Below are 21,670 nucleotides of genomic sequence, written 5' to 3'. Positions count from 1 at the left end.
CTGGCAACACATCCTCGCGGCACAGCACCGAGAAGGAAAGAAGGAAGGCAAGTACGTGCTTTTCGCACACAGAACTCTATCAAGATCTTTGCCTACTTTCGTCGTGACTCGCAGCATCTGGATGCAGCTCGTGCACGCCGATCTTGACTCGCGCGGCTAATAACATCGCATCACCCGAGCAGCCCCTGCCGCCTGGCAACGCCTTCCCCGAGATGTCTGATCCTTTGAGCGTTGGCATCGCCGCTCCGTTGTTGTGTCGATGTTTGGCGGGTATGTTATTGGTTCGAGCGCGCGGAGCAACGTGTCGCCTCGTTTGTGACGATCGTTGTGCGTTCGTTGTTGCGGCACGGCGCTGCTGCACATCGCGGGATACCGAGGTCTCCTCGCAGTGATTAACGGAAGGAGAAGGATTGTCATTGAAGTTATGTGCATGATGTTGCTGCAGGGCAAAATGCATCTTCCGGGACCGAAGTACTTGCTTCGAGCTGGAGAAACTTTTGTTGGCTGTAAGAAATTGGTCTATGACCTCGGGAAGTGTGAGAGCAGCACAGCAGATCGATATAAGCGTCATTGTGAAATTCGCGTATGAAGTAGAATGGTCACAGACCTGATGGAAGTATGAAAGGGGACTTGAAGAGGTCAAAAAGAGCTAAAATCTACCCCTTGTTAATATTTGTCGGAAGTCTATTAGAGCTTCAACGAGCTATTAGCTTCTGGTGAACTTACTAACTAAGTGATCGAAGTCAGTGCTGGAGGGACGACTCAGGCTCGATCGAGTTGTACTCGTCGAAGCGTCTCGAGACGAAAGAGTATGCTGTTGTTGTTGTTGTACCTGCACTCCTCACTTTTTCTGAACAATATAAAACCCCTTCTCAGGCACCAACAATGAAAGAACCACCGCATAACTGTCAAGCAGGTCCACATAGGGTCTCAGGAGCTGTGCCATTACCTGAGAGTACATCATACTCGACCAAGAAACAGCTGCATCCCAGTCCTGAACGAAGACGATCAACGCCGTGAACAATCTAAAGCAGGACAGCTCAAACACGATGACGCACAACAGCCACCGCGGGACTGGCTCTGGCGAAGATCCGGCCGCAAACCTCCAAAGCAAGTATGCAAGGTCCACGAACCCCCAAAGCCAGCAGAATAGGACCCATTTTCCCTCAAGCTGGCCGAGAGTTCTGATCCCGGTGTACCATCGACGGCGCTGTCGGACATAGTCACCAACAGAGCGTGGAGAGACCTCTCTAGCAATTGCTGGGATCCACCCAATGCGGAAGTTCTGTTTCATAGCACGGAGAAGGAACCAGTAGTCCTCGGTGAGGTGTGCCGTTTCCCATGTCACTGCGTTTTCTACTTTTCCACTGCAGAGAAAGAATGCGCCATGGATGCCCAGGGATGCACGCTGGCGGTAATTCGCGGACCACTGGCAGCGGCCCCAGTCGTCTTGGACACGGCTGAGGTCGCCTATAGTGGGGAGGATACAATTCCAGAAGCCTTCGAGGTTGTAGTGGATAACGCCCTTACCAGATCAGCTTGAATCTCGAACGTTAGGGACACCTTGCCTACCGTTCCTATCTCGTTGCTATTCTGCTTCGTGATAAAATCGAAGCATTTTTCGATGCAATATTCATCGATCACGGTCTCTTCGTCAATGTGCAACACCCAGTCGTCATCTTGCAATCTCATGTGGATCCGGAACCACTCCAGACTTCTCGCTTTGTACTTGGCCAGGCGACATTTGTGGGATGCGGGAACGCCATGAACAGGGACATGTTCATCGAAAGTCCGCCGGAATTTATAGGAGTTTGCCTCTTCGGTCAAGATGTGCAGTGACACTTTAGGCCCAAAGGTTGAAATCATGTCTTGCATTGCCAGCACGGACCGTCGCACAACGTCTTCCTGGTCGCCCCGAGTTACTAGACATATGAGCAGTCTACTAAAATTTCGTATGGTCGGGGTCTCGGTCAGCCGAAAGGGGTTGCATGGCCAGCAGGCAGCGAGCATGGAGAAGTGATGGAAAGGTTTGCTTGGGAGGACCATGACAAGCCATATAAATGCGCCCCAATTCCAGGATGTAGAGTCATCGACAGGTATATGGAAGTACGAGGTCTCGGGATTGTCGAGCAATCGATATGTTATAGGATAAGCAATCGCCAAGAGCAGGGGGATCAGGATCCAGTTGTACTGTGCCACTTGGAAAATCCGTCTCGATCGCTGGGCATCCCACGAACTCGTCCGGCGGTTGTACTCAACCATGGTGGTTAATCCTCCAATCGATGTTAGCCTTCGCACAAATTCCTCATCCCCAAGTTGACGTGAAAGTAGAAGACAAAGCCAGAATGCAAGTCGAAGAAGAGGAGCCATAGCGGTTGTCTTATAGATCATCGCCAAGCAGAACGTTGGAAGCTAGTTTCTTACAAATACTGTGATTAGTTCCCTAAAGGGGACATCCCAGGCTATCCCAAGGGGGACTTCCTTACGAGGTCGCTGATTCACAATATAGAGAAGGCGCGGACTCCGATGTTGAATATTCTTGGCGAAATTGAGAAGCGTACGTTACCCACGCCAGGGTAAGAGTTCCATCAGACGCTTGTGGAGAAGGTTGTGCCGTCTGTGTGGTTAACGTATCCGGAGGAGGGACACGGGGTTAGGGAGATGTCCGCGGTTTTTGAATTCGTGGCGAGGAACGACGGGGCGGTTTAGGCACTTTTTGTTGTAGAGGGCCTCTCTTAGATAAGTATGGTCTAGGCCAATGCCGAAAGATCTGTAGGCCAAGCGTGCCCATTGATCAGGCTGTGGACTAAGGTCCGCCAGCAAACCTATACTCTCCCGATGCTTCAGCTGGCTCCATAATGATTGGGAAGTCCTGGCCGGCAGCAAGAGCTATTCGAGTTGCCTTCTTCACATGTGCGTCGAAGCACGCTCCGACAGATCCGCTTCTTGTGAGAAACATGGTAATCATCGATTGCAGTGACAGTCGAGACAGCCATTGCCGTTGGATCAGATATCATGCCGGGCGTACTTGCTAGCCATACGAAGCCTCTTGCCGTAGTACAACAGGAGAACCGGCATGGGGATGAAAGCGATAGAGATGAAGCCCAGCATAGAGCAACCCCAATCGACGCCGAGAGCGTTGTACATCTAACGAAGGATCAGTGCGTCAGCCATACAGCCATGTCTTTTCGATCAAGAAGATATCGGTCGGGGAACATCATGACACACCTGTGTAGCAAACAACGGAAACGCCGCCCCCATGGACGACCGCATGAGATCGTTCCCCGCCAGGACAGACCCCACGACCTTGGGATATGCATCGGCTTGATAGCTGATTAGGGAGTTGAACAAGGGCGCCGCGCCCATGACGAAGAAGCTGGAACCAATGATGGGCATGGTCCAGTGCACGTCTGGGCGGGCGGACCAGCCGAACCTACATGTCAGATCCATTAGAGATGGGGCGCTTGTCATACACACAGAGGATGTTCGAGCTCTCACCAAAAGAGACAGATGGGAATGAAAAGCGAGCCGACTATAGCCGCTGGCAGACGCTTCTCAGGTTCGATCGAGCCATCTGGTTTGCTTTGCGGTTCGATGGCTTTTCGGATCCAGTAGAAATAAGGGGGCGTGCAGACGAATGCGCCGGCCAGGATCCCGATGTAGGAGAGGCCCATTTGACCTGTGGATCAAGCATCATCATTAGCAAAGTGTGATTGCAGGAAGATATATGAATGAATGTACCAAGATTAAACCCATACATGCCCATGAACACCAACGGGAACGCATCGAACCAGCAATACAGCAGAGCGTAGACCAGTCCCAGATAGACGTTTTGCACCAGTAGGATAGGCTCGCTGACGAAACACAGCCAGAAGGGCTTCACCAGCAACGCCATGGCCACATCTTTGACCGAGAAGTTGGCCATAGCGATCTCCCCCTCGGACTTGTATTTGTCGTCTCCGGTCAAGTTCTTCAACCTTTGGGCACGACGGTAGAGAACATTATCCGCGCTGGTCTCCGGCATGGCGAGGACCATGAACACGGCACAAAATCCGTTGAGCCAAATGAGGATCCAAATCGACCACTTCCACCCCTTTGCCATAACCGCAAACCCAGACACCAAGGGTCCAAGCACAGGCCCGCATATCGCAAAATTGCCCCAAATCCCCACGGCGTAGGGAAGTTTCTTGGGCGTGAATATGTCGGCTAGCGAGGCGGCTCCTGTGGCCAGGACAGGGGAGCCGATGAAACCGGTTATGAAGCGGAAGGCGAGGATGGTGCCGATGTTCGGGGCGTAGATGATGGGGAACTGGAGAGCGATGAAGAGGAGGTGTGTGATGATGTACACGGGCATGCGGCCGATGGGGGGCATTTCTGAGAGAGGTGCGAGGATCATGGGGCCCTGAGGTGAGAGTAGTGTTAGTGTCGATGGGGAGAAGGTGGAGGATGGGTGTTCTTACAAGGCCGTATCCGAGCACGAAAAGGGAAAGTCCTAATGTTGAGACGACTCGAGACACGTGGAATTGCTCGTTGATGTCTTCAATGCCGGTGGTGTATATTGCAGAACCGATCTGTAGGGCGTCAGTGACAATGTCTAAACATTCCAAGGAGAAGATGCTAATACATAAATCGAAAACGTTAGCAGACTGATCATGCACGTCGACCAGACCTTCAACCACATAGGCCAGTTTCGCGGGTTCTCAGGATCATCATCACCATTCCACCCAACAATGTACCTATTGTGGCCGTCTTGAGGTGTTGCCTCCTTCTCTGGAGTTGGCGTAGGATCACCATCCTCGATCGACTGGTCGTGGTTGCTGAGCCTTTTGGCGAGCTCTGCGATTGGGACGTCTTCGTTTCGACTTGTCTTCTCGATCCACTCTTGACTACTTGTGCCGCTAGCCTTGATATCGGACTCCTCGCCAGCAGGACTTGTGTTGGTGACATCCTCTGTGCGAGCTATGTCGTTCGATCCGTAGTGCGGTATCTGAGGCTGTGGTAGTCTCAACAATCGGTCTCCAGAAAGTACATTGATCAATCTGCCTGCAAAGGTCTCACGAAAGTAGTAATTGAGCATGGTCGTGCTTGTACGTCAATGGCCGCTTGCGGCTCGTGATATGTCGAAAGGTTGGTCGTCAATGCTGGGGACTTGGAGTAGAGACTGTGTATTACTTTTAACTCTCCACCAATGCAATGCATGCCGTTGGTCGATATACGCGACATTGCCATGGCTAGGATATACCATTTAGAGTCGTTGCTACTTTTTGTCAGCTATCGTACAAAAGGAGTGCCACAGTGTGCGAGCCGTTTCCGTTCTACTAATGAATGACGATGACGTTCCGGGGTCGTAGAGTCGCTGTACTGCCGCCTTCCTTGCTGCTACCTATCAAAGATGGGTTGTGACCGGGTTAAGTAAAGACTGTACCCAGCAGACCCATGTAAGGTTGTCAACCGGATGAAAAGTGACTGTATCCGTGAAGGTTTGCTTGATCTAGTCCATGCTATGCACGTTCACAAGTTTTCAGACGAGCGTCTGTAGACGCATGTCTGAAGTTATGCTTGCTGTAGATTGGCATACCTATTTCAGGCCCTGTCCGAACGCATCCGCGTAGATGAGCACATCCGTCTCCGGCGCGGCGCTTCCAGGTAAGACTTCAACAGTCGGCAGCTTGCTAGATCCGCCGAACCTGGCGGCCTAAACGTACAATTGCGCCATCACATATCTTCAGCTCTTCAGCCATTCAACGACAGCTCTGCTGCCATCTGGCTGGTCCGGCGGGAGTTCCAGGGGGCGCTTTGCAGCTCTCTTCCAGTACATCAGGCTCCTGGGGCTGACACCTCGGGCGTTATCGACCAAAGCTTGGTAGAACGTTTGGGCAACTTGGTCAAGGCCTAGAATGCGAAGGCACCTTGGGAGAAATTAGCCAAGTTTAAGCTTGAGAGTTTGATGGAGAGCAAACCTGATGATGCGGGTGATGCGTAAGTGGTTGTGATCCACCGACGTCAACCAAGTGTTGCGCGCGTGCTGCTTGAAGTTCGTGGCGGCAGAGAGAGTCAGCCTTAAATTTATTAGCATGATCACACAGTTTAGCGCTCGATGCTCGATAGGACAACGTACTCGGCCTCGTCACCATCGACATCGAAGGCGTAGAAGCGAGCCATACGGCTGAAAGATTTGAACAGGTTCTTGCGAAGGTGCTCATGCTCGAGGAAAGCGTCTCGAGTGTTCTTGTCGATTAGGGGTGCGTCACGGTTCACCCCAGAACGCTCTGGCAGCTGTCTTGCAGTCAGCGGGGAAGTCTGAATCGAGAAGCACAGTACTAACAGGAAAGAGGACTTGAATGAAGTCATGATGATATTCGAGCTGGTCGTCGTCGAATGCGCAGATGTCGTCAAGCGTGCGGCCTTCAGTGTCGGCAGCATGCTCTTCCCCGTAGAACCGAGCGATGAACGGAGTCGGACGTGACTTAGCGAGGATATGCCCACCGTCGTCGCTGTCGTCAGACTTCTTCGATGCCTCCTCGTCTGCACTGCTCGTGCTGCTAGTCGTTGCTTCGTCTGGATCTGTTGTTGTAGCTGTCATCTTCTTCTCGAAGTCCTTCGAGTCGGTTGCCATGGCAGCAACGCGCTGGCTGTTGTGTCTTTTGTACGGGCTATTTCGAGCTGTTGAAGGCGATATGAAAAAGTTTTGCTGACAGTGAAGGACGCCCAGTTGGCGAGAGAAAGTGAAGAGAAGCAGATCGCGCCAAGGCCGCACTCTTGAAGGCAGCAAACGGCGTTGCATGTGATTTTCGCCACCCAGTGAATTGCAAACGCTCCAACGCCGTCACTTGAAAACAACATCAGTCGTCTGCTCGAACGCTCTTCAACGACTTGCTGCTTTGAAGTACAGAAGCTCGCTCAACATTGCGAGTTGAAGGCGTCGCTCCGTTTGCCGTCACACATACCTACCGTCAATTTGCAATCGCCCCGAAAACAACGCTACACAGCGACCATGGACACGATGGAGGACAATTGGCGCCAGGCGTGGTCTGATGAAGGTAAGAAAGAGACGTGAATGTTGGATGGACGGACAGGGAGTGCGGTTTCACTGGCGCTGCGTCATTGGGCGGAAGGAACCGCGGTTGCAGCGTCCAGGCCAACGGAGCTCGAGCAACAGCAGCAGCAGCGGCAGAGCATCAGGCAGGCAGGCGAATTACTACGACCACTTCAAGGCTGCATATACCTGGGGCCCTTCTCAGCCTGCTCTACTGACTCCACCTCTCACACTGATTGCGAAACAGCCTCGTCTCTGAGACCGCTTCTCTCCCCTAGGCCGCCGGAAGCCATGTGGGACGACGAGGACAACAACCCATATGGCTCCTTCCACCGCCGCGACTCCGAGACTTCGGACATCGCGTCGCCGACTGAACGTGAGTAGTCCTCACCATACACTGTATCATACTGTGAACTTACATTGTGGTTGACTAGGCTTCAATCGACCTTCAACCCCACCGTCCGGCCACTCGTCCCCAGAACACACGCCGCACTTCATCTCGCGACCCAGCGATCTCTCTGACGAAGAGCTCGACGATGAGCAACCCAAGGGACCCAAAGTCCAGCCAAAGGAGGGAGGCTATGATAGTCGCATCGAACAGATCCTTTACGAGCATCCCGACTTAGAGATCCAGATTACGCATGCGGGCAAGAACACAGAAGGCGGTGGAAGCTACATAACTTATACCATCCAGACCGGAGAGATCCAGGTGAGGCGACGATACAAAGAGTTCGCGTCGCTGCGGGAAACTCTGGTCAATCTACATCCTACTCTCGTGGTCCCACCCATCCCCGAGAAGCACAGCATTGCAGACTATGCCGCGAAGCCCACCAAGGCCAAGGAGGATGCAGGCATTATAGAGCTGCGACAACGTATGCTCGCGACTTTCCTCAATCGATGTCGGCGCATGAAGGAAGTTCGAGAAGACGGCGTGTGGTGGAGGTTCTTGGATCCCAACGTCAGCTGGAGTGAAGTACTTCACTCGCATCCGGCGGCCAGCGTTCCCAAGAACAACCTCAAGGCACCTCCACTCGACCCAGCGAATCCCACTCAGGCTCACTCTTACTTGCCGATCCCATCTCAGAACGCGAAGCTGCGATCTGCGTCTGGCTCCTCTGCGTCTGGCACTCCAACGTCTCCTCCACCATCCAGCACCCTGGCATCAACCGCATCGCACTCGACACCTCAGGTCCAATATGCGCGATTTCCACCTCTAACCCAGCAGCTCAGCGAATCCGACCTCGACCCCTACTTTTCCTCCTTCGAAAACAGCACCAAAGAACTCGAAACGCTTCTGACTGGATCGATGGAGAAAGTCAATGCTCGATTGTTGCGGCACATGTACAGCTTGGGTGATGATTTGATGGACCTTGGCGCACGGTACAATGCGTTCTCTCTTTCAGAGCAGTCGCAAAGCGTGGCGCATGCGATCGAGAAGGCCGGCCAAGCTTGCGACTTCACCTACATCCAATCGCGCGATCTCTCGTCGTCTCTCAGTGCTGGATTCGCGGAGCCAATGCGAGAGAGTGCCCAATTTGCGACGGTCGTGCGCAGTGTGCTGAAGTATCGTGTGTTGAAGCGAGTGCAGGAGGAGATGACTCGCGACGAACTCGAGAAGAAGAAGACTACACTGGAACAGCTGGAGAGGAGTGAGATGGAGGCGAAGAGAATCGAACAGTACATGACCTCGTCTGGCATCCAGAGCTCGCAATACGCACCCAAGCGAAGCGTCAGCAGTGGTAGCAATCGCAACCGACCAGGATCTAGCGACGGTGACAACGCTTCTGTGGACAGCGACTTTCCACCGAATGCTACCCAGGCACCAAGCGCGCAGCAGGGTGGTCCTCAACAGGACGATTCCTACTCCTCTCCACCCACGTCACCTCCCAACGGCAACCACAGGAGAGGACCAAGCGGCGTGGCCAACAAGCTCTTTGGGCGTCTGACGCATGCTATACAAGGTGTGACCGATCAAGATCCTGAGAGGGCTCGGAGAGATCAGCTCGGCAAGACCAAGGAGAGCTTGGTGCATCTCGAGCAGGCATTGGAGGTAGCGCAGTCAGACGTCCAGGATGCAAGTCAGGGTGTTCTACAGGACCTGAGACGTTTCCAAGGACAGAAGGAGGATGATCTGAGGATGTACATGGTGAGTGCACAAATGAACTTGAAAGCGAGGGCACCTGACTAACGTGACTATAGCTCAACTTCGCGAAGGCTCATATCGAGTGGTCGCGGCGCAGCTTGGATGAATGGGAGAAGGCCAAGACGGAGATTCACAAGATCGAGGTGCGGTGAGCGGACTCGATGATGTGAAGCAGGATGTTCTGAGCAGAGCAGAGAGAGCGCCAGTCTTGCGCATGGTTGTATAGGTTGACACGCTAGTAATGACATGTGCCCGTCCGCATACCGCGGCATTGAGCTTCCGACTGACCGTATCTTACAACTTCTCAACCCTTCAATCTGGAAGGGTACATTATTCAGCTCCTTGCCCATCTCGAGCAATGCTTCTCAACTTTTCTGAGTCATGCAGGGCCGCATTTCAACCAGTGATCCTGTCAAGGAGGAGTGGTTGTTCGCTGTGTGATGACATCGCTGATGAAGCACTTCCTCAGCGAGAAGAGAGCAACGTCTCTTTCTGACGTCGTCTCGCCCAAGTCTTCATGCATTACGAGGCCACAAGCCCAAGCACGACTCATAACCTTCCCTCCCCTCATTGTAGAATCCACCCTCGCTCCTCCCATCTCCCCCCCACCAAAATCCACCATCCTCCCCCTGCTCCTCATCAATCACTTCACTCCGGCACCTTCGTCCTCAACTGAAACCCATGCCACTGCTTGACATCCTCGCCCAAAGCATCCTTGACCAACCGATGCTGCTTCAGCAGCGTCAACCCCTTGAACTTGTCCGACGCGATCTCCACCGCGTACATGCTGCCGCACCCGCCGGAGACGTCTTGGACTTCGAGGGAGGTGGGGTGGAGTTCGGTGAGGAGTTTGGTGAAGATGGTGCGTTCGCGGTCGTCGAGGTAGGGGGGTGGGGTGGGGGTTGTGGAGGAGGTGGAGGAAAGGCGGTGGGGTTGGAGGAGGGGTGTTGATCTCGATGGGAGGAGGTTGTGGTGTGCTGTCTTTCGTGTTGGGAGGGTTGGGAATCGTGATGTTGTCCGGGCGAGCATGCGGATTGAGGTCATTGTTGCTGGGAGTTCCAGTCGTGTCTTGGTTGTGTACAAAGGTATCGAAGTATTGGTGTGTCGTTGAGTCGCGGTGCAGTTATTACGGAGCTTCCTGTGATAGCCGTGAAATTAATCGAGTTCGTAATATGTACAATTGCAACAAATCGAAGCATCAAAAGTCCAGTCCATCATCACAAGAAAGTCCAATCCTTGACATCACAAGCACAGACCTCGAAGGTCGTCAGCATAAACTCCCGTCTTCCCGCTGAGCCTCTCACGTGCTCGGAGAAGGGAATTTTCATGCCTAAGGCATCAACACTCGCGCAACCTCACCTCACCAAAAACCTGAAAATGAGGGGTTGGAAAGCTGCACCTCAGCCAGCCGAACCAACCGAGCGACACTTCTAGACCTCTCTCAACATGCCGCAGAATGGATCATCGCAATAGTGTGCGGCTGCTTCGCTTGCACAACAGAGAAAGAATGCACTCTTGGAATAGAGTGAAGTCCTCCACAACGACTCCAGCATCTCCACGGCCCACCACATCCACAAAATGCACCCCGCGCAAATTGCATCCACCTCTGTCATCAACATCATCATCGTGGTTGAACAATGACAAACTCGTCTCAACCACGCCATAAAGAAAGATATGTACCCTATACGATCTCTACACCTTATGCACGAGCGCGGTAAGTCGAGGAGCGTCTCGAATCGTTATTAGCTGTTTCCCTGCATTCCTCACAAGAACGAAGAAAAGTCCCTGCGCCGGGAAATATAGATTGGAGAGAGGCGATCTCCTCGTCGTGGAAAAGACACGAGTGGTGCTAGTAGATCTCTCACCACTGCGTAGATTACATGGCCTGTGTTCTAGTAAAGAGTAAGTGGCGGGAACGGCAAGACGGCAAGGTCGTTCGTTGCTGAAAACGGACTCTGGAGATATGTAACCAACAGACGGGAGCTTGCTTGCTTGCTCGCGTTTGTACTCTTCGAATAATGAGGACGATGTGCACCCTGCATCCATCAGTACTGTAGTCGCCCATCCTGTATCTCCGTACCTATCTCTCTCGTGCAACACCCGTGAACCATCTCCTCATTAAGTTTAAACACGCTCACACCGTCTCTCTCATCCACAGAATGTCGCCATCTAGAAGCTCTCTCCCACATCCTCTCTCTCGCCGCGAAGTAGGATTCCAATATGCACCATGCAAGCCATAAGCCGCAGCCGCAACGCCACAGGGATTCGGCGTACCACACGCATCAAAGCACCGTCGAATCAGGGCGTGGGAAATCGGCCAGCCACGTCTGTCTGTCTGCAAGCAACCATGGAGACTTGGCTTTGAGCAAACCCCACTCCTGTTGCTAATGTACGTGAGGTGGGCATCTGCGACGCGACGTTGTCTTTCTCCTCCTCCTCAACGGAAATTGGGAATGTGGTCAAAATCCCCCGGATTGGCCGTTCGGAGATCGGAGACCGAGTGAGATGCAACGACAGGAGGCAATGAACTGCACTGCAGTGAACATTGCGCATTTCTGGTCAACAGCAGGAGATTTTTAGGTCGAGACCAACGAACCCTCTCATCATCAGGGTCCGACAACGGCATGCTGCTGGTACAATGATACATCTGTACGTCTCGTTCTCTCCCCATGGCGCAAGCAGCCTGGCTGGTCTTAGCAAAGCCAGTGAGAGCTCCGTATGCTTTCCCCAACCAAAATTGCAAGCTGCGAAGGCCTACGTGTAGGCGCTCTAGACAGGCATGCGGGCGGTCTGGGGTGCAGATGCAGATGCAGAAGAGGTAGGCAGCTGTCACTCTGTCTTGTTGGTTTGTCACCTCAACGGGCATTCCTCTGTACTGTTGACTGATGGAATGCAGGTCGATTATGGCCGTGACTTGCCGCAGGAAGATCTGTTCTCGTCAGCGAGGATCCTCTAACTCATCAACCTGCTGCTGTCCTCTCGAAATGTATTATTATAAGTAGGGTCTGAAGTTATACGGGCGCTTGCTTGGTGTCCGAGCTATCCGCTGCCACCACGCTCAACCTTGACGGTATCTCGCAGTCGGGCCGAAGAGGTAGGGCGGGGATATTGAGGGCCCGTGGAGCCGTCTTGCCATGTCGAATATTGATGAGGAGATTGTAGGGAAGTGGACGTGGGGGAGGGGGGATTTGAAGTGCGAATGGTTGAAAAGATACGAACACCAAGAGTCTGTGAAGACGCAGCCGCTTGCCGCACGTTTCATGACAGGGACGTGTTTGATGAGCGATGTGTCTGGTACTGCGAGCAGTTCTCGCCATGTTGATCACATTTGCGGAGTGCATGCTGCTGTAGCACGTTTGATGATCTGATAGTGCTCACTCACGCACCCTGCTCACATCAGTAAAGGATTGATGTCAAGTAATAAAAGCGACGCCCCAGATGTCATATCGCAGTGGCATGTGAAAGTCCCCTGCGATATGACCTTCTCCAGACAGGGTCTGCTTGTAACAGAAGCTGGGTTCTCCGCATTTCCAAACGTAAAAACCTGTTGAGACTGGCATGCTATCGTGTTGAGGAGCGCCGCCGAATAGACGCCGTATGCAAGTCTTGATATCGCCATCTGGAGATCCCCATACCCACCGCAAGTCGACGTGGAGGTTGGTAGGAGATTGTATCTTGGTTGAAAGACCCTCTCCAATCAAACGAATGCACCCCATGGCAGACTTATGTAGACGTTGTGGGTCAACTGCGGTGCCATTGAGGGTCGAGACGTCGAGAGAGCGAAGAGGGATCCTCGTTGGGTACTTCGGAGGTACTTGGAACGGTAGCTCCCAGACCTTTGATAAGACGTGAGACGCTGAGACGCTTGTGGCGGTGCAACTCCTGTCTGTTCTGTGGTACACTTGTGTGTTGGTGAGATGAGAATAGGAAGGTAAGCTTTACCCTTCTTCTGACGCGTCGAGAATAGGTCTTGCTCCTTTGACGCCGTCAGGAGAGGTGCCGAAGAGATTTTTGTAGATCGTCGTTCTTCTTTTGGTATCTTCAGACTGTCGCGGTTACGTGACGATGGTTCGCAGTCAGACGGTTTTAACGCAACCAAACTCGCTCACCGAAACTTGCCTGGTGAGACAGCTGGAGGGACTCACCTGCTGTTTCAGTCAGTCACGTTGTTGGTATTCATGGTTGACAACGGTCGAGGGTCTGGAACCGCATCTGTCTTGACACGACGGTGGATGGACCGCTGTGGTCATCCAATGCGAGGCGTATGATTGGAGACATGCCTGGAAGACTATTCCAACCCTCTCTCCTGTCACGTCTTCCCCGCGTTTGTGAAGCGTGGATGCATTCATTGTGCCCTGGAGAAGCCTGGAGGGGCAAGATTTAAAGTTTGCCAGAAGAGAGCGGTGAGCGCGCGGCTTGCGCGCCCATCCTGAACGAGCTGCCGTGTTTGGGAATTTGCACGGTGTGGCGAGTCGCGACGTGTCGGGGTCGTGGTATGCTGCACTTTGAATGGTGGCGGGCGTGAGACCGCTGCGGAGGCGCTGGCCGAACTTGAGTGCCACGTTTCATGGCTTGATGGTGATCGTGTCCGCGGGGAACGTCTGGCGGGAAGTGAAAACGAATGGCTTGGAGCAAACGACAGCTCGCCGACCACATCTCATGACTGAAGCTGCATGCCGGCGACAGCAAGCCTCACGCTTCGCACTATTGCGCACACATGCGGTCATCGCTTTTCGGAGACCGTCGTGAAAGTGGATGCTTTTCGCTCTGGCGCGGTTGTTGAGGTGGGTGCAAATTTGACCAAGAGTCCTCCATCGGATCTGATTCCGAGATAGATTCGCGCACGGCCTCAGCAGCACCCAGAATTTAGGTAAGCGGGCATCTTGTTGGAAGAGCACGCGCTTGTGAGACAGGCATCCCGGTCTAGTCGACTCATCAAAAACGGAACTTGGTCTGCCCAAACGAACCATGATCGACGATGTACTTAGGCCCTCTCCATGGAATAGCGGCGATTCAACGAGTCGGGTAACACGAAGCTGCCCGAGCCGGCACGAAAGCCGACGTCTTGCCTGGAGCAGGATGGACGATGGACATTCGCTGCAGCTCCAGTAGGATAGAGACGGACGCAGCATGGTGCAGCTTCAGCAGTTCGATAGGGTACGTCGGCTGATGGAGCCAGCAGCAGGAATCCCTTGGCTCTGCTTGGAGCAGTCTTCCGCGGAGAGGCCTGGGTTTGGAGAGCGTATGGCGTGAGGATAACGCAAGCACAGCAGCACCAATCTCCATACCTCGCACAGCGACAAGCACAAGTCGACGACATGGGGGCGGGCTTTGACCCAATGTGCGCCCATGGGGAGCTGCTCTCTCCGCGGTGGACCGCTGCGCAGCTTACTCTTATTACGAGGAGTTGCTGAGCGCGAATGAGGAGTGGGATGAGGTGCATGTACAGAGATTTTCTCTTTGGCAGAGCTGCCGCGCGGCGAACGGTGCAGCGAATCAGACGGGACAGCGCGAGGCTTCGACCAAGCGTTTCCTCGCTTGCTGTCACGACATGGTGGCACGATGAGGAAACAGTTGCCGAACCCGGGTGTCGCTGTGGCTTTCTCGCGTGCGTTGATGGAATTGAGGGAATACGGAGGATGGAGCATCCCATATCATGCCGTACGCGGCGGGCGGCGGTGTCAGCTTAGATATCTTTCTACGGGCTCTTGGTGTTTGGCAGCCGCAGTCAGCCTGGGATGGATGCGAGAGCTTGTCCTCTGCGATCACGCCGCGCTTGCCGGGAAGAGGAATGGCGGGAGACGAGTAAATCTGCATGTATCAGTGACGCGCCGCAGTCCACAGTGTCCGGGAGGTGGTGGAAGTGATGCTTGGCCGGGTCCGTGGGAGAAGTGGATTGGGGTGAGGTCACTGCGAGAGACAGTCTCGGACGGTCTCACAACGACGAGATGGAGTGAGTTGGGATGCTGATATGAGTGTGGCGGGTGCGACGAGGACAGCGCTGTCGCGGCGACGATCTTGTGCGGTTGGAGTCGTTGGGTGTGGCGCGGCATCTGGGGAGTGGTTTGTACCTGCGAAGTATCTCACCAGGCGCAACGCTATCTCGCGGCCGCTTGGCGTGCCCAACACTTTGGCTCAGACAGACTACTGCATCCATGCAAATGCAAATGCTGGGCCTGCCTATCCGACACACCAGCAGCACGCGCTGAGGACGCTGAGGCACGCTGAGAGCGACGCTGAGCAAGAGAGCGTGGTGAGCCTGCAGCAAGGCCATCCGTCCTTCGTTTCGACCGCCCGCCCCTCATCAATCGTCTGCCCTCTCCCTCCCAACGTCCGTCTCTTCTAGAACGTCTGGTGTTGTACATACGTACTTGATATACCCCAGTCCGCCGCCCTCCTCACCGTGCTGGGGGCTCGAGTCCTTTGTCACCTGCCTGGGATTGTTGTCGTGGTGTGCTGTTGGACGGGAGGGTCGGGATTATTCTCAACACGCTCGCACGCACACAGATCGCCGCCACCCCACCGCAGGAGCTGCCGGGCACAGGTTGAGAAATACTGCACTGCACTACTACTACCTGGCAAGCGCCGCTCACTGCGCCTGGCCTTGGTCGCTTCACCTACATCCTGCTTTCCACAGCAGTCGACGTCGCCGACGACGAACAAGAAGTGTGCGTCTGGTCTGCTCGCTGTCAGGCCACTCTGCACCTTCTGCATCATCCTCCTCCTCTTCGCTTCCGCCGCCGCCGCCGCCCGCCGTTGTTGTTGCGTCGTTGCGGCTTTGACTAGCTGCACGCACCTGTCGACGGCCCCGTCCAAAACTTACTTACCTATTCACGCCGCTTGTTGTTGTTGTCGAATTCTTGGACCGCCGCCAGCAGCGTCACAATCGCACTGTGCACGCTGTTTGTCGTATCCTTCTGTGAGTCAATCCCCCCATATCACACCACCGCTGCCTGCCGCATTCCGCCGCCATCGCCCATCGCGGCATTGATCGAATCTCATCGTCCAGACAAAGAAACCCGCGCTGACATATGCCGCCCGCACATGCAGTCTTGTTAATACTGCAACGACACCCTTTAATGCCCGCGACGGCCTGATCCGCTCTCGCCCTCCTCGTCCTACAGATCCTCATTCCGCGAGGCAGACGACATGCCATATACCCCGCCGTCACAGCAGTCGCCTGCCTCGTCCAAGTCGAACAGCCCCGTCATCAGCCGGAGTTCCTCATATCATCAGGATGACATCCCGCGGTCACCCGTCTCCTCGAGGCCGCAGCCACCGCGCTCACACTCGTCGGCGTCGTACCTGCACAAGCATCGGCGGTCGCCGTCCATAACCAAATCAGATGCCGCACCCCCAACCCCGACCGATGCGGCCGATTCGAATGTCGATGCACATGACTTTGCCAGTCTGCGGCAGTCACCCCCGCCCGTCAATCAACTGCGAATCCCTACTGGTGCCGTCATCTCGCCGCCCGATTCCTCGGAGAATTCAGATGGCGATGAGACGAACGCTGAGCGTGGTCGAGAACTGGAAAAGAACTGGGATCAGCTGCAGCAGGCAGTCAGAGCCCTGCCTCAACAGAGGGAAGGATCACCTGACAAGGTTGGCACCGAGTTGGCCCAACAAGGCACGGCATCAGAGCCTGTATCGCAGGTTTCGTCGCCGACGGCCTTGACGAAAGAAGCCCGTAAGATTGCACACTCGAGATCGTCGACCGAGACCAAGATCATCATGAAGGCGGCTTTTGCAGATTCGCCAACGCAGACGTCGGACGACAGCGATGAAGATGAGAACCCGATGAACAAGCCTGCCCTGGTACGGAAGAAGTCCGGCGAGTTGGTTAAGCCGGCATTGAGGCCGTCATCCAGGCGGCGTTATTCGAGCATGCCTGGCACCCCGACGTACTCCAAGTCCGTGCACTTCAACGACAGCGACAACCAAACCAGACACTTCCTGCAAGTCGATAAGCCAATCGCTGTCAGCGCCGGTTCTTCACCCGTCGAAACATACGATAGCGAGTCCGAGTTTCCTTTCGAGGAGACCAAGAAGTCGGAATTGGATATCAGAGTGGGCAATTTCCCTGAAGACACCTTCGAGCGAAAGGCGAAACCTGTGCGGGTTGAACGTATCTTCTTGTCTTCTGACAAATCGACCCTCGTCGGTGTCTGTGCGGTTCGGAACATCTCCTTCCAGAAACTGGTTGTGGTTCGCTTTACTCTCGATTACTGGAAGACGACTTCTGAAGTCATGGCAGAGTACAACAACGACCCCCGCAGCCCACCAAAAGATGGTTGCGACCGTTTCATCTTCCACATCAAGCTCACCGATCAGGCGAACATCGACAGCAAGACCATGTTGCTGTGCATTCGCTACAACGTCGGCGGCACCGAGTACTGGGACAACAACAACGATAGAAACTATCAAATCGACTTCAAGAGGACAGAGCAGAAAGTGAGGACCAACAAGCCTATTCAGAGCAGTCCACTTGGTCAACGTCCCCTCAACGCCATCCCACGCAGCAAGCACACTGGTCCACGTGGCCGGCCCGAGTCGGTTGACGATGACTTTGTGTCACGCCTCGACACTACTGCTGCATACCACTTCGGTTCGCCAGACAAGTTCTTGGGTGACCCTCAGTCTTCCATCAAGCTCAAGACCAAATCCAAGCGACCAGCGATGTTCGCAACTGGCCCACCAACGGCTCCAACCAATGGTCTGGGTAGCCGTTACGACTTTGGTAACTCGTTGTCAGCGGCTCTTTCTACCGCACAGGATAAGCTTGGCCGTCAGAGTGGCCTTATGAACGCCGCCATCGCCGCCAAACCTCAGGCCAATGGTAGTTACTTTGGTCCTGTCGACCGCACGGAACCAGCCAAGGTCGACGCCAAGACAGAGCGACCGGATGCCATCACCACTGACAGACCCGCCATGGGGTCTGAGCAATACAAGGATCTTGTGCAGAAATTCTGTTACGTAGGTTCCGCCCGCACCAGCCCCAGCGCCACCAAGGTCTAAGGACATCACGAAGCTGACCGATGTTCTCAGTTTACTCCTGGATCTGGAAAGGGAGTCACCTCACCTTTGAACGCTCCCAGGTCTGCTCCTGCCACTGAAAAGCCTCCTACAACGGACGGCGCAGATGACATACCATCCACGTCGACATCGGCATCTTCATCCGGGTCTAACTCGCCCGAGGACAAGTTCGATGGCGCGAATGAGAGAATGTCACACTCGCCGGCATTGGAGCCATTCAAGTCGCGCTCTCAGTCTCCTGTCCCAATGACAGGTCAGGGATTGGGCGCTCGGTCGGCCTCTCCCGTCAGCTTTGGATATCCTTACCACAGCCATCGAGATGGATATCTTTCCGACACACCTACACCTACAGCAATCCATGGCTGAAAAGCCGTGGCATTGATCGTCACGACCTCCTGCCTTTCGCCTCCACTCGACCTCGACCATCGAAACGAAGCACGCAGCGATGTTGCTACGATCACGAACTTTACGATATACGATTAAGCGAAGAAGAAGAATGTTTTCGCTCGCTCCCGTCAATGACGCCTCCCCCCAAAGTCTGCACCGCAGTCAGCATACATATCATCACATGTATCACCATTGCGACGATGCGACGAACAAGGGGCGGGGTTTGTTTGACCGAGCGAGATGTGTGTTGTACTCTTTTGGTGCACTTCTAGCAGCTCCAACATGGGAATTTTTGCTTTGACAAACGGCATGGCGTTCCGGCATAGATGAGAGAGAGAGAGACTTTTTGTAATTCCTGCGTTTTTTCTTCATTTTGTCGGTGGACTACAAGGCAGTGCGCCGAAAAGTCCCAGGCAAGATCGACCTCTTTTTGGGACAAACTTGGGTTTGGCTTTGATTTTTGCATTTTTCAGAAAAAGTTGTTTGTTTGGGCTGCTACTTCTTCACTCTCCACCCACGTCTAGTCTATACCAAGTGTTGGCAAGACTTTGATGAGATGGGTTGTGGATGGACTTTTCTGTGCATACGTCTGGGGCCTGGGGATAGGGATTAGGGCTTGGGAAGGGGAATGGGGATGGGGTGTTTTTGATGGGATGGGATGGGGATGGACTTTGTTGAGGGAGTGGGCTCTTCTTGCCGAATCTGCTGTGCACGATTCTGTGGGAAGTTGGGGCTGTTCATTTGCTTGCTTGCTGGCTGGCTGCATGAAGTATGGGGAATGGAGTACTGTCGTCTCATCATCAACTACTATCTCATCGTCCGCTTTATCTTCTTCCTCATCGACTCTCATTGCGGTGGTCTGCCAGGGACGAGGATGGGGGAGGTTGGAATATAGCCCCTGCTGGCCCACGCACTTGAGACGTGTTTGCATCGACGCTATCTTTTTTCCGCTCTCGTCTGTGCTGAGAATGAAAGTGGAGTTTGTTTTCGTTTAGTTGCGCGAGAACTTCGGCGTTCGGTCCATTCTTGTTCTTCCCCAGGTTCTGGTGGGAGTGGAGTGGACTTGACTTCACCTCCTCCCGTCCTTCGGGTCTGCCGATGTCGGCTGAAATGGATGAATGCCGTGGAGGGTGAGCGCCCGTCCAATCCATCCATGGATAAATGTTAGGAATTCGGGGGGAGAGAAGATCGGGTATACGGCATCAAATTAGTGGGTTCACGCTCCTCCTCCCAAATAATAATAATGACCAGTTGATATGAGAAGTATCGCGATCCTTTTCTCTTCATCTACATACACCTACCTCCTCCAGCTTCCTGAATTCTATACCCAAAAGTTCTCGCCACTTTTTAAGAACAATATCTCACATCAAGACCTGGAAGCTACATATTGAGAAAAGAAAACAGGACTGAAGCCACGCTTCCATCGTCATGGCCTCAGATCAAACCTGGGATATCATCATCGTCGGCACCGGCGCCGCGGCGCTCTCCACAGCCCTCTCTGCCGCGACATCCACTTCTTCTGCCAGCCCATCCCCCAAGATCCTCCTCATCGACAAAGCCCCCTCCAGCTGGGCGGGCGGCAACGGATACTTCACCGCAGCAGCCTACCGGACCGCCCATAATGGCCTGGCGGACCTCCTCCCGCTCGTGTCGAATGTCGATGAGGAGATGAAAAACAAGATCGACCTCCCCGCGTATTCCGAGGCGGAGTTTCTGGGGGATTTGGAGCGCGTTACGGGGAGACGGAGTGATCCTACTCTTGGAGCATTTTTGGTCAGGGAGAGTCTGGACACGGTGCGGTGGTTGAAGGAGGTGGGTGGGGTGGAGTGGTGGTTGAGTTTCCGACGGCAGGCGTATGAAGTTGAAGGAAGGTGGAAGTTCTGGGGCGGGTTGTGTTTGACTGTGGAGGAGGGGGGAAAGGGGCTTATCAGGGCTCTTTTGAAAGCCGTGGAGAAGGTGGGGTGTTCGGTGTGGTATGAGACGGGGGCGAGGAGGGTGCTTGTTGATGGGGAGGGGCGGGTGGGAGGAGTGGAGATTGTGGGGAAGGATGGGGCGGTTGTGCAGTTGAAGGCGAAGGCTGTGGTTCTCTGTGCTGGGGGGTTTGAGGCGAGTCCGAAGCTTAGGGGCGAGTGGATGGGGAAGGGGTGGGAGTTGGCGCATACGAGGGGCACGCCGTATAATACGGGGGATATGCTCCTCGAAGCGATTCGTCTGGGCGCGCAGCGCGTGGGCGATTTCAGTCCGACGGGGTGTCATTCTGTCGCTTGGGATGCGGATTCGCCGAGGGAAGGGGGTGATCGGGAGAAGACGAATGAGTTCACCAAGTCTGGGTATCCTTTAGGCTTGATGCTGAACTCCGAGGGGAGGAGGTTCGTGGATGAAGGGGTTGATTTGAGGAATTATACGTATGCGAAGTTTGGGCGCGCGATTCTGGAGCAGCCTGGTGGTGTGGCGTGGCAGGTGTGGGATCGGGAGGGGCAGGGGTGGTTGCGGAAGGAGGAGTATCGGGATGAGATTGTGAGGAAGACGTGGGCGGGGAGTTTGGAGGAGTTGGCGGGGAAGTTGGAGGGGGAGGGGTTGAGGGATAGGGAGGGGTTCGTGAGGACGATTGGGGAGTATAATGCGGCTGTTGCGGCGTTTGGGAGGGAGAACCCGGGTGTGAAGCTGAATCCGGCGGTAAGGGATGGGCTTTCGACGCAGTCTAACACTAAGAAACTTGAACTGGCGAAGTCGAATTGGGCGTTGCCGATTCGGGAGCCGCCGTTCCTGGCGGTGAAGGTCACGTCGGGGATTACGTTTACGTTTGGAGGTGTGAAGATCAATCCGGAGAATGCGGCGGTGGTGAGGGAGGATGGGTCGGAGATTGAGGGGTTGTATTGTGCTGGGGAGATGGTGGGTGGGCTGTTTTATGGGAATTATCCGGGTGGGAGTGGATTGACGGCTGGGGGTGTTTTTGGGAGGAGGGCGGGACGGGCTGCTGTTGAGAGGGTGTGGAGGGAGAGTGGTGGGAAGGGAAGATTGTGAGTTGTGGAGGGTAGGGTGAGGATGTCGAACTAAGTATAGAGTTC

The 21,670-nt window shown here is 54.3% G+C and overlaps 8 protein-coding genes across 8 annotated transcripts; 4 read left to right on the top strand and 4 right to left on the bottom strand.

The window, feature by feature from the left end:
- Nucleotides 1-841: 841 nt before the first annotated feature.
- On the bottom strand, nt 842-2,262 carry M409DRAFT_25100 (glycosyltransferase family 2 protein; the record flags this gene model as incomplete). The annotated part of the gene is made up of 2 exons (XM_033807541.1): nt 842-1,525; nt 1,573-2,262. 2 exons carry the CDS (start codon nt 2,260-2,262, stop codon nt 842-844), a joined length of 1,374 nt encoding a protein of 457 aa, XP_033665597.1.
- Nucleotides 2,263-3,006: 744 nt separating this feature from the next.
- M409DRAFT_25099 (uncharacterized protein) lies at nt 3,007-5,077 on the bottom strand (the record flags this gene model as incomplete). The annotated part of the gene is made up of 6 exons (XM_033807540.1): nt 3,007-3,147; nt 3,229-3,433; nt 3,499-3,679; nt 3,742-4,402; nt 4,461-4,571; nt 4,625-5,077. 6 exons carry the CDS (start codon nt 5,075-5,077, stop codon nt 3,007-3,009), a joined length of 1,752 nt encoding a protein of 583 aa, XP_033665596.1.
- Nucleotides 5,078-5,725: 648 nt separating this feature from the next.
- M409DRAFT_25098 (uncharacterized protein) lies at nt 5,726-6,616 on the bottom strand (the record flags this gene model as incomplete). Its single annotated transcript, XM_033807539.1, has 4 exons — nt 5,726-5,909; nt 5,961-6,059; nt 6,119-6,276; nt 6,326-6,616. 4 exons carry the CDS (start codon nt 6,614-6,616, stop codon nt 5,726-5,728), a joined length of 732 nt encoding a protein of 243 aa, XP_033665595.1.
- Nucleotides 6,617-7,327: 711 nt separating this feature from the next.
- Nucleotides 7,328-9,331, top strand: M409DRAFT_67808 (uncharacterized protein; the record flags this gene model as incomplete). The annotated part of the gene is made up of 3 exons (XM_033817561.1): nt 7,328-7,412; nt 7,471-9,182; nt 9,236-9,331. The coding sequence occupies 3 exons, from the start codon at nt 7,328-7,330 to the stop codon at nt 9,329-9,331; spliced, it is 1,893 nt and encodes a 630-aa protein (XP_033665594.1).
- Nucleotides 9,332-9,827: 496 nt separating this feature from the next.
- On the bottom strand, nt 9,828-10,061 carry M409DRAFT_33717 (uncharacterized protein; the record flags this gene model as incomplete). The annotated part of the gene is made up of 1 exon (XM_033810302.1): nt 9,828-10,061. A coding segment is annotated over one exon (234 nt), but the record flags the coding sequence as incomplete, so codon positions are not given.
- Nucleotides 10,062-15,150: 5,089 nt separating this feature from the next.
- On the top strand, nt 15,151-16,170 carry M409DRAFT_56513 (uncharacterized protein; the record flags this gene model as incomplete). The annotated part of the gene is made up of 2 exons (XM_033813315.1): nt 15,151-15,510; nt 15,565-16,170. The coding sequence occupies 2 exons, from the start codon at nt 15,151-15,153 to the stop codon at nt 16,168-16,170; spliced, it is 966 nt and encodes a 321-aa protein (XP_033665592.1).
- Nucleotides 16,171-16,328: 158 nt separating this feature from the next.
- M409DRAFT_67807 (carbohydrate-binding module family 21 protein) lies at nt 16,329-18,581 on the top strand (the record flags this gene model as incomplete). The annotated part of the gene is made up of 2 exons (XM_033817560.1): nt 16,329-18,155; nt 18,228-18,581. The coding sequence occupies 2 exons, from the start codon at nt 16,329-16,331 to the stop codon at nt 18,579-18,581; spliced, it is 2,181 nt and encodes a 726-aa protein (XP_033665591.1).
- Nucleotides 18,582-20,030: 1,449 nt separating this feature from the next.
- M409DRAFT_67806 (uncharacterized protein) lies at nt 20,031-21,626 on the top strand (the record flags this gene model as incomplete). Its single annotated transcript, XM_033817559.1, has 1 exon — nt 20,031-21,626. One exon carries the CDS (start codon nt 20,031-20,033, stop codon nt 21,624-21,626), a length of 1,596 nt encoding a protein of 531 aa, XP_033665590.1.
- Nucleotides 21,627-21,670: the final 44 nt, after the last annotated feature.

Source organism: Zasmidium cellare (assembly GCF_010093935.1).
Source record: "Zasmidium cellare ATCC 36951 unplaced genomic scaffold M409scaffold_25, whole genome shotgun sequence".
Taxonomy (NCBI): domain Eukaryota; kingdom Fungi; phylum Ascomycota; class Dothideomycetes; order Mycosphaerellales; family Mycosphaerellaceae; genus Zasmidium; species Zasmidium cellare.
Note: the sequence above shows the minus strand (reverse complement) of the source record. Positions and strands in the feature narration are given on the sequence as shown.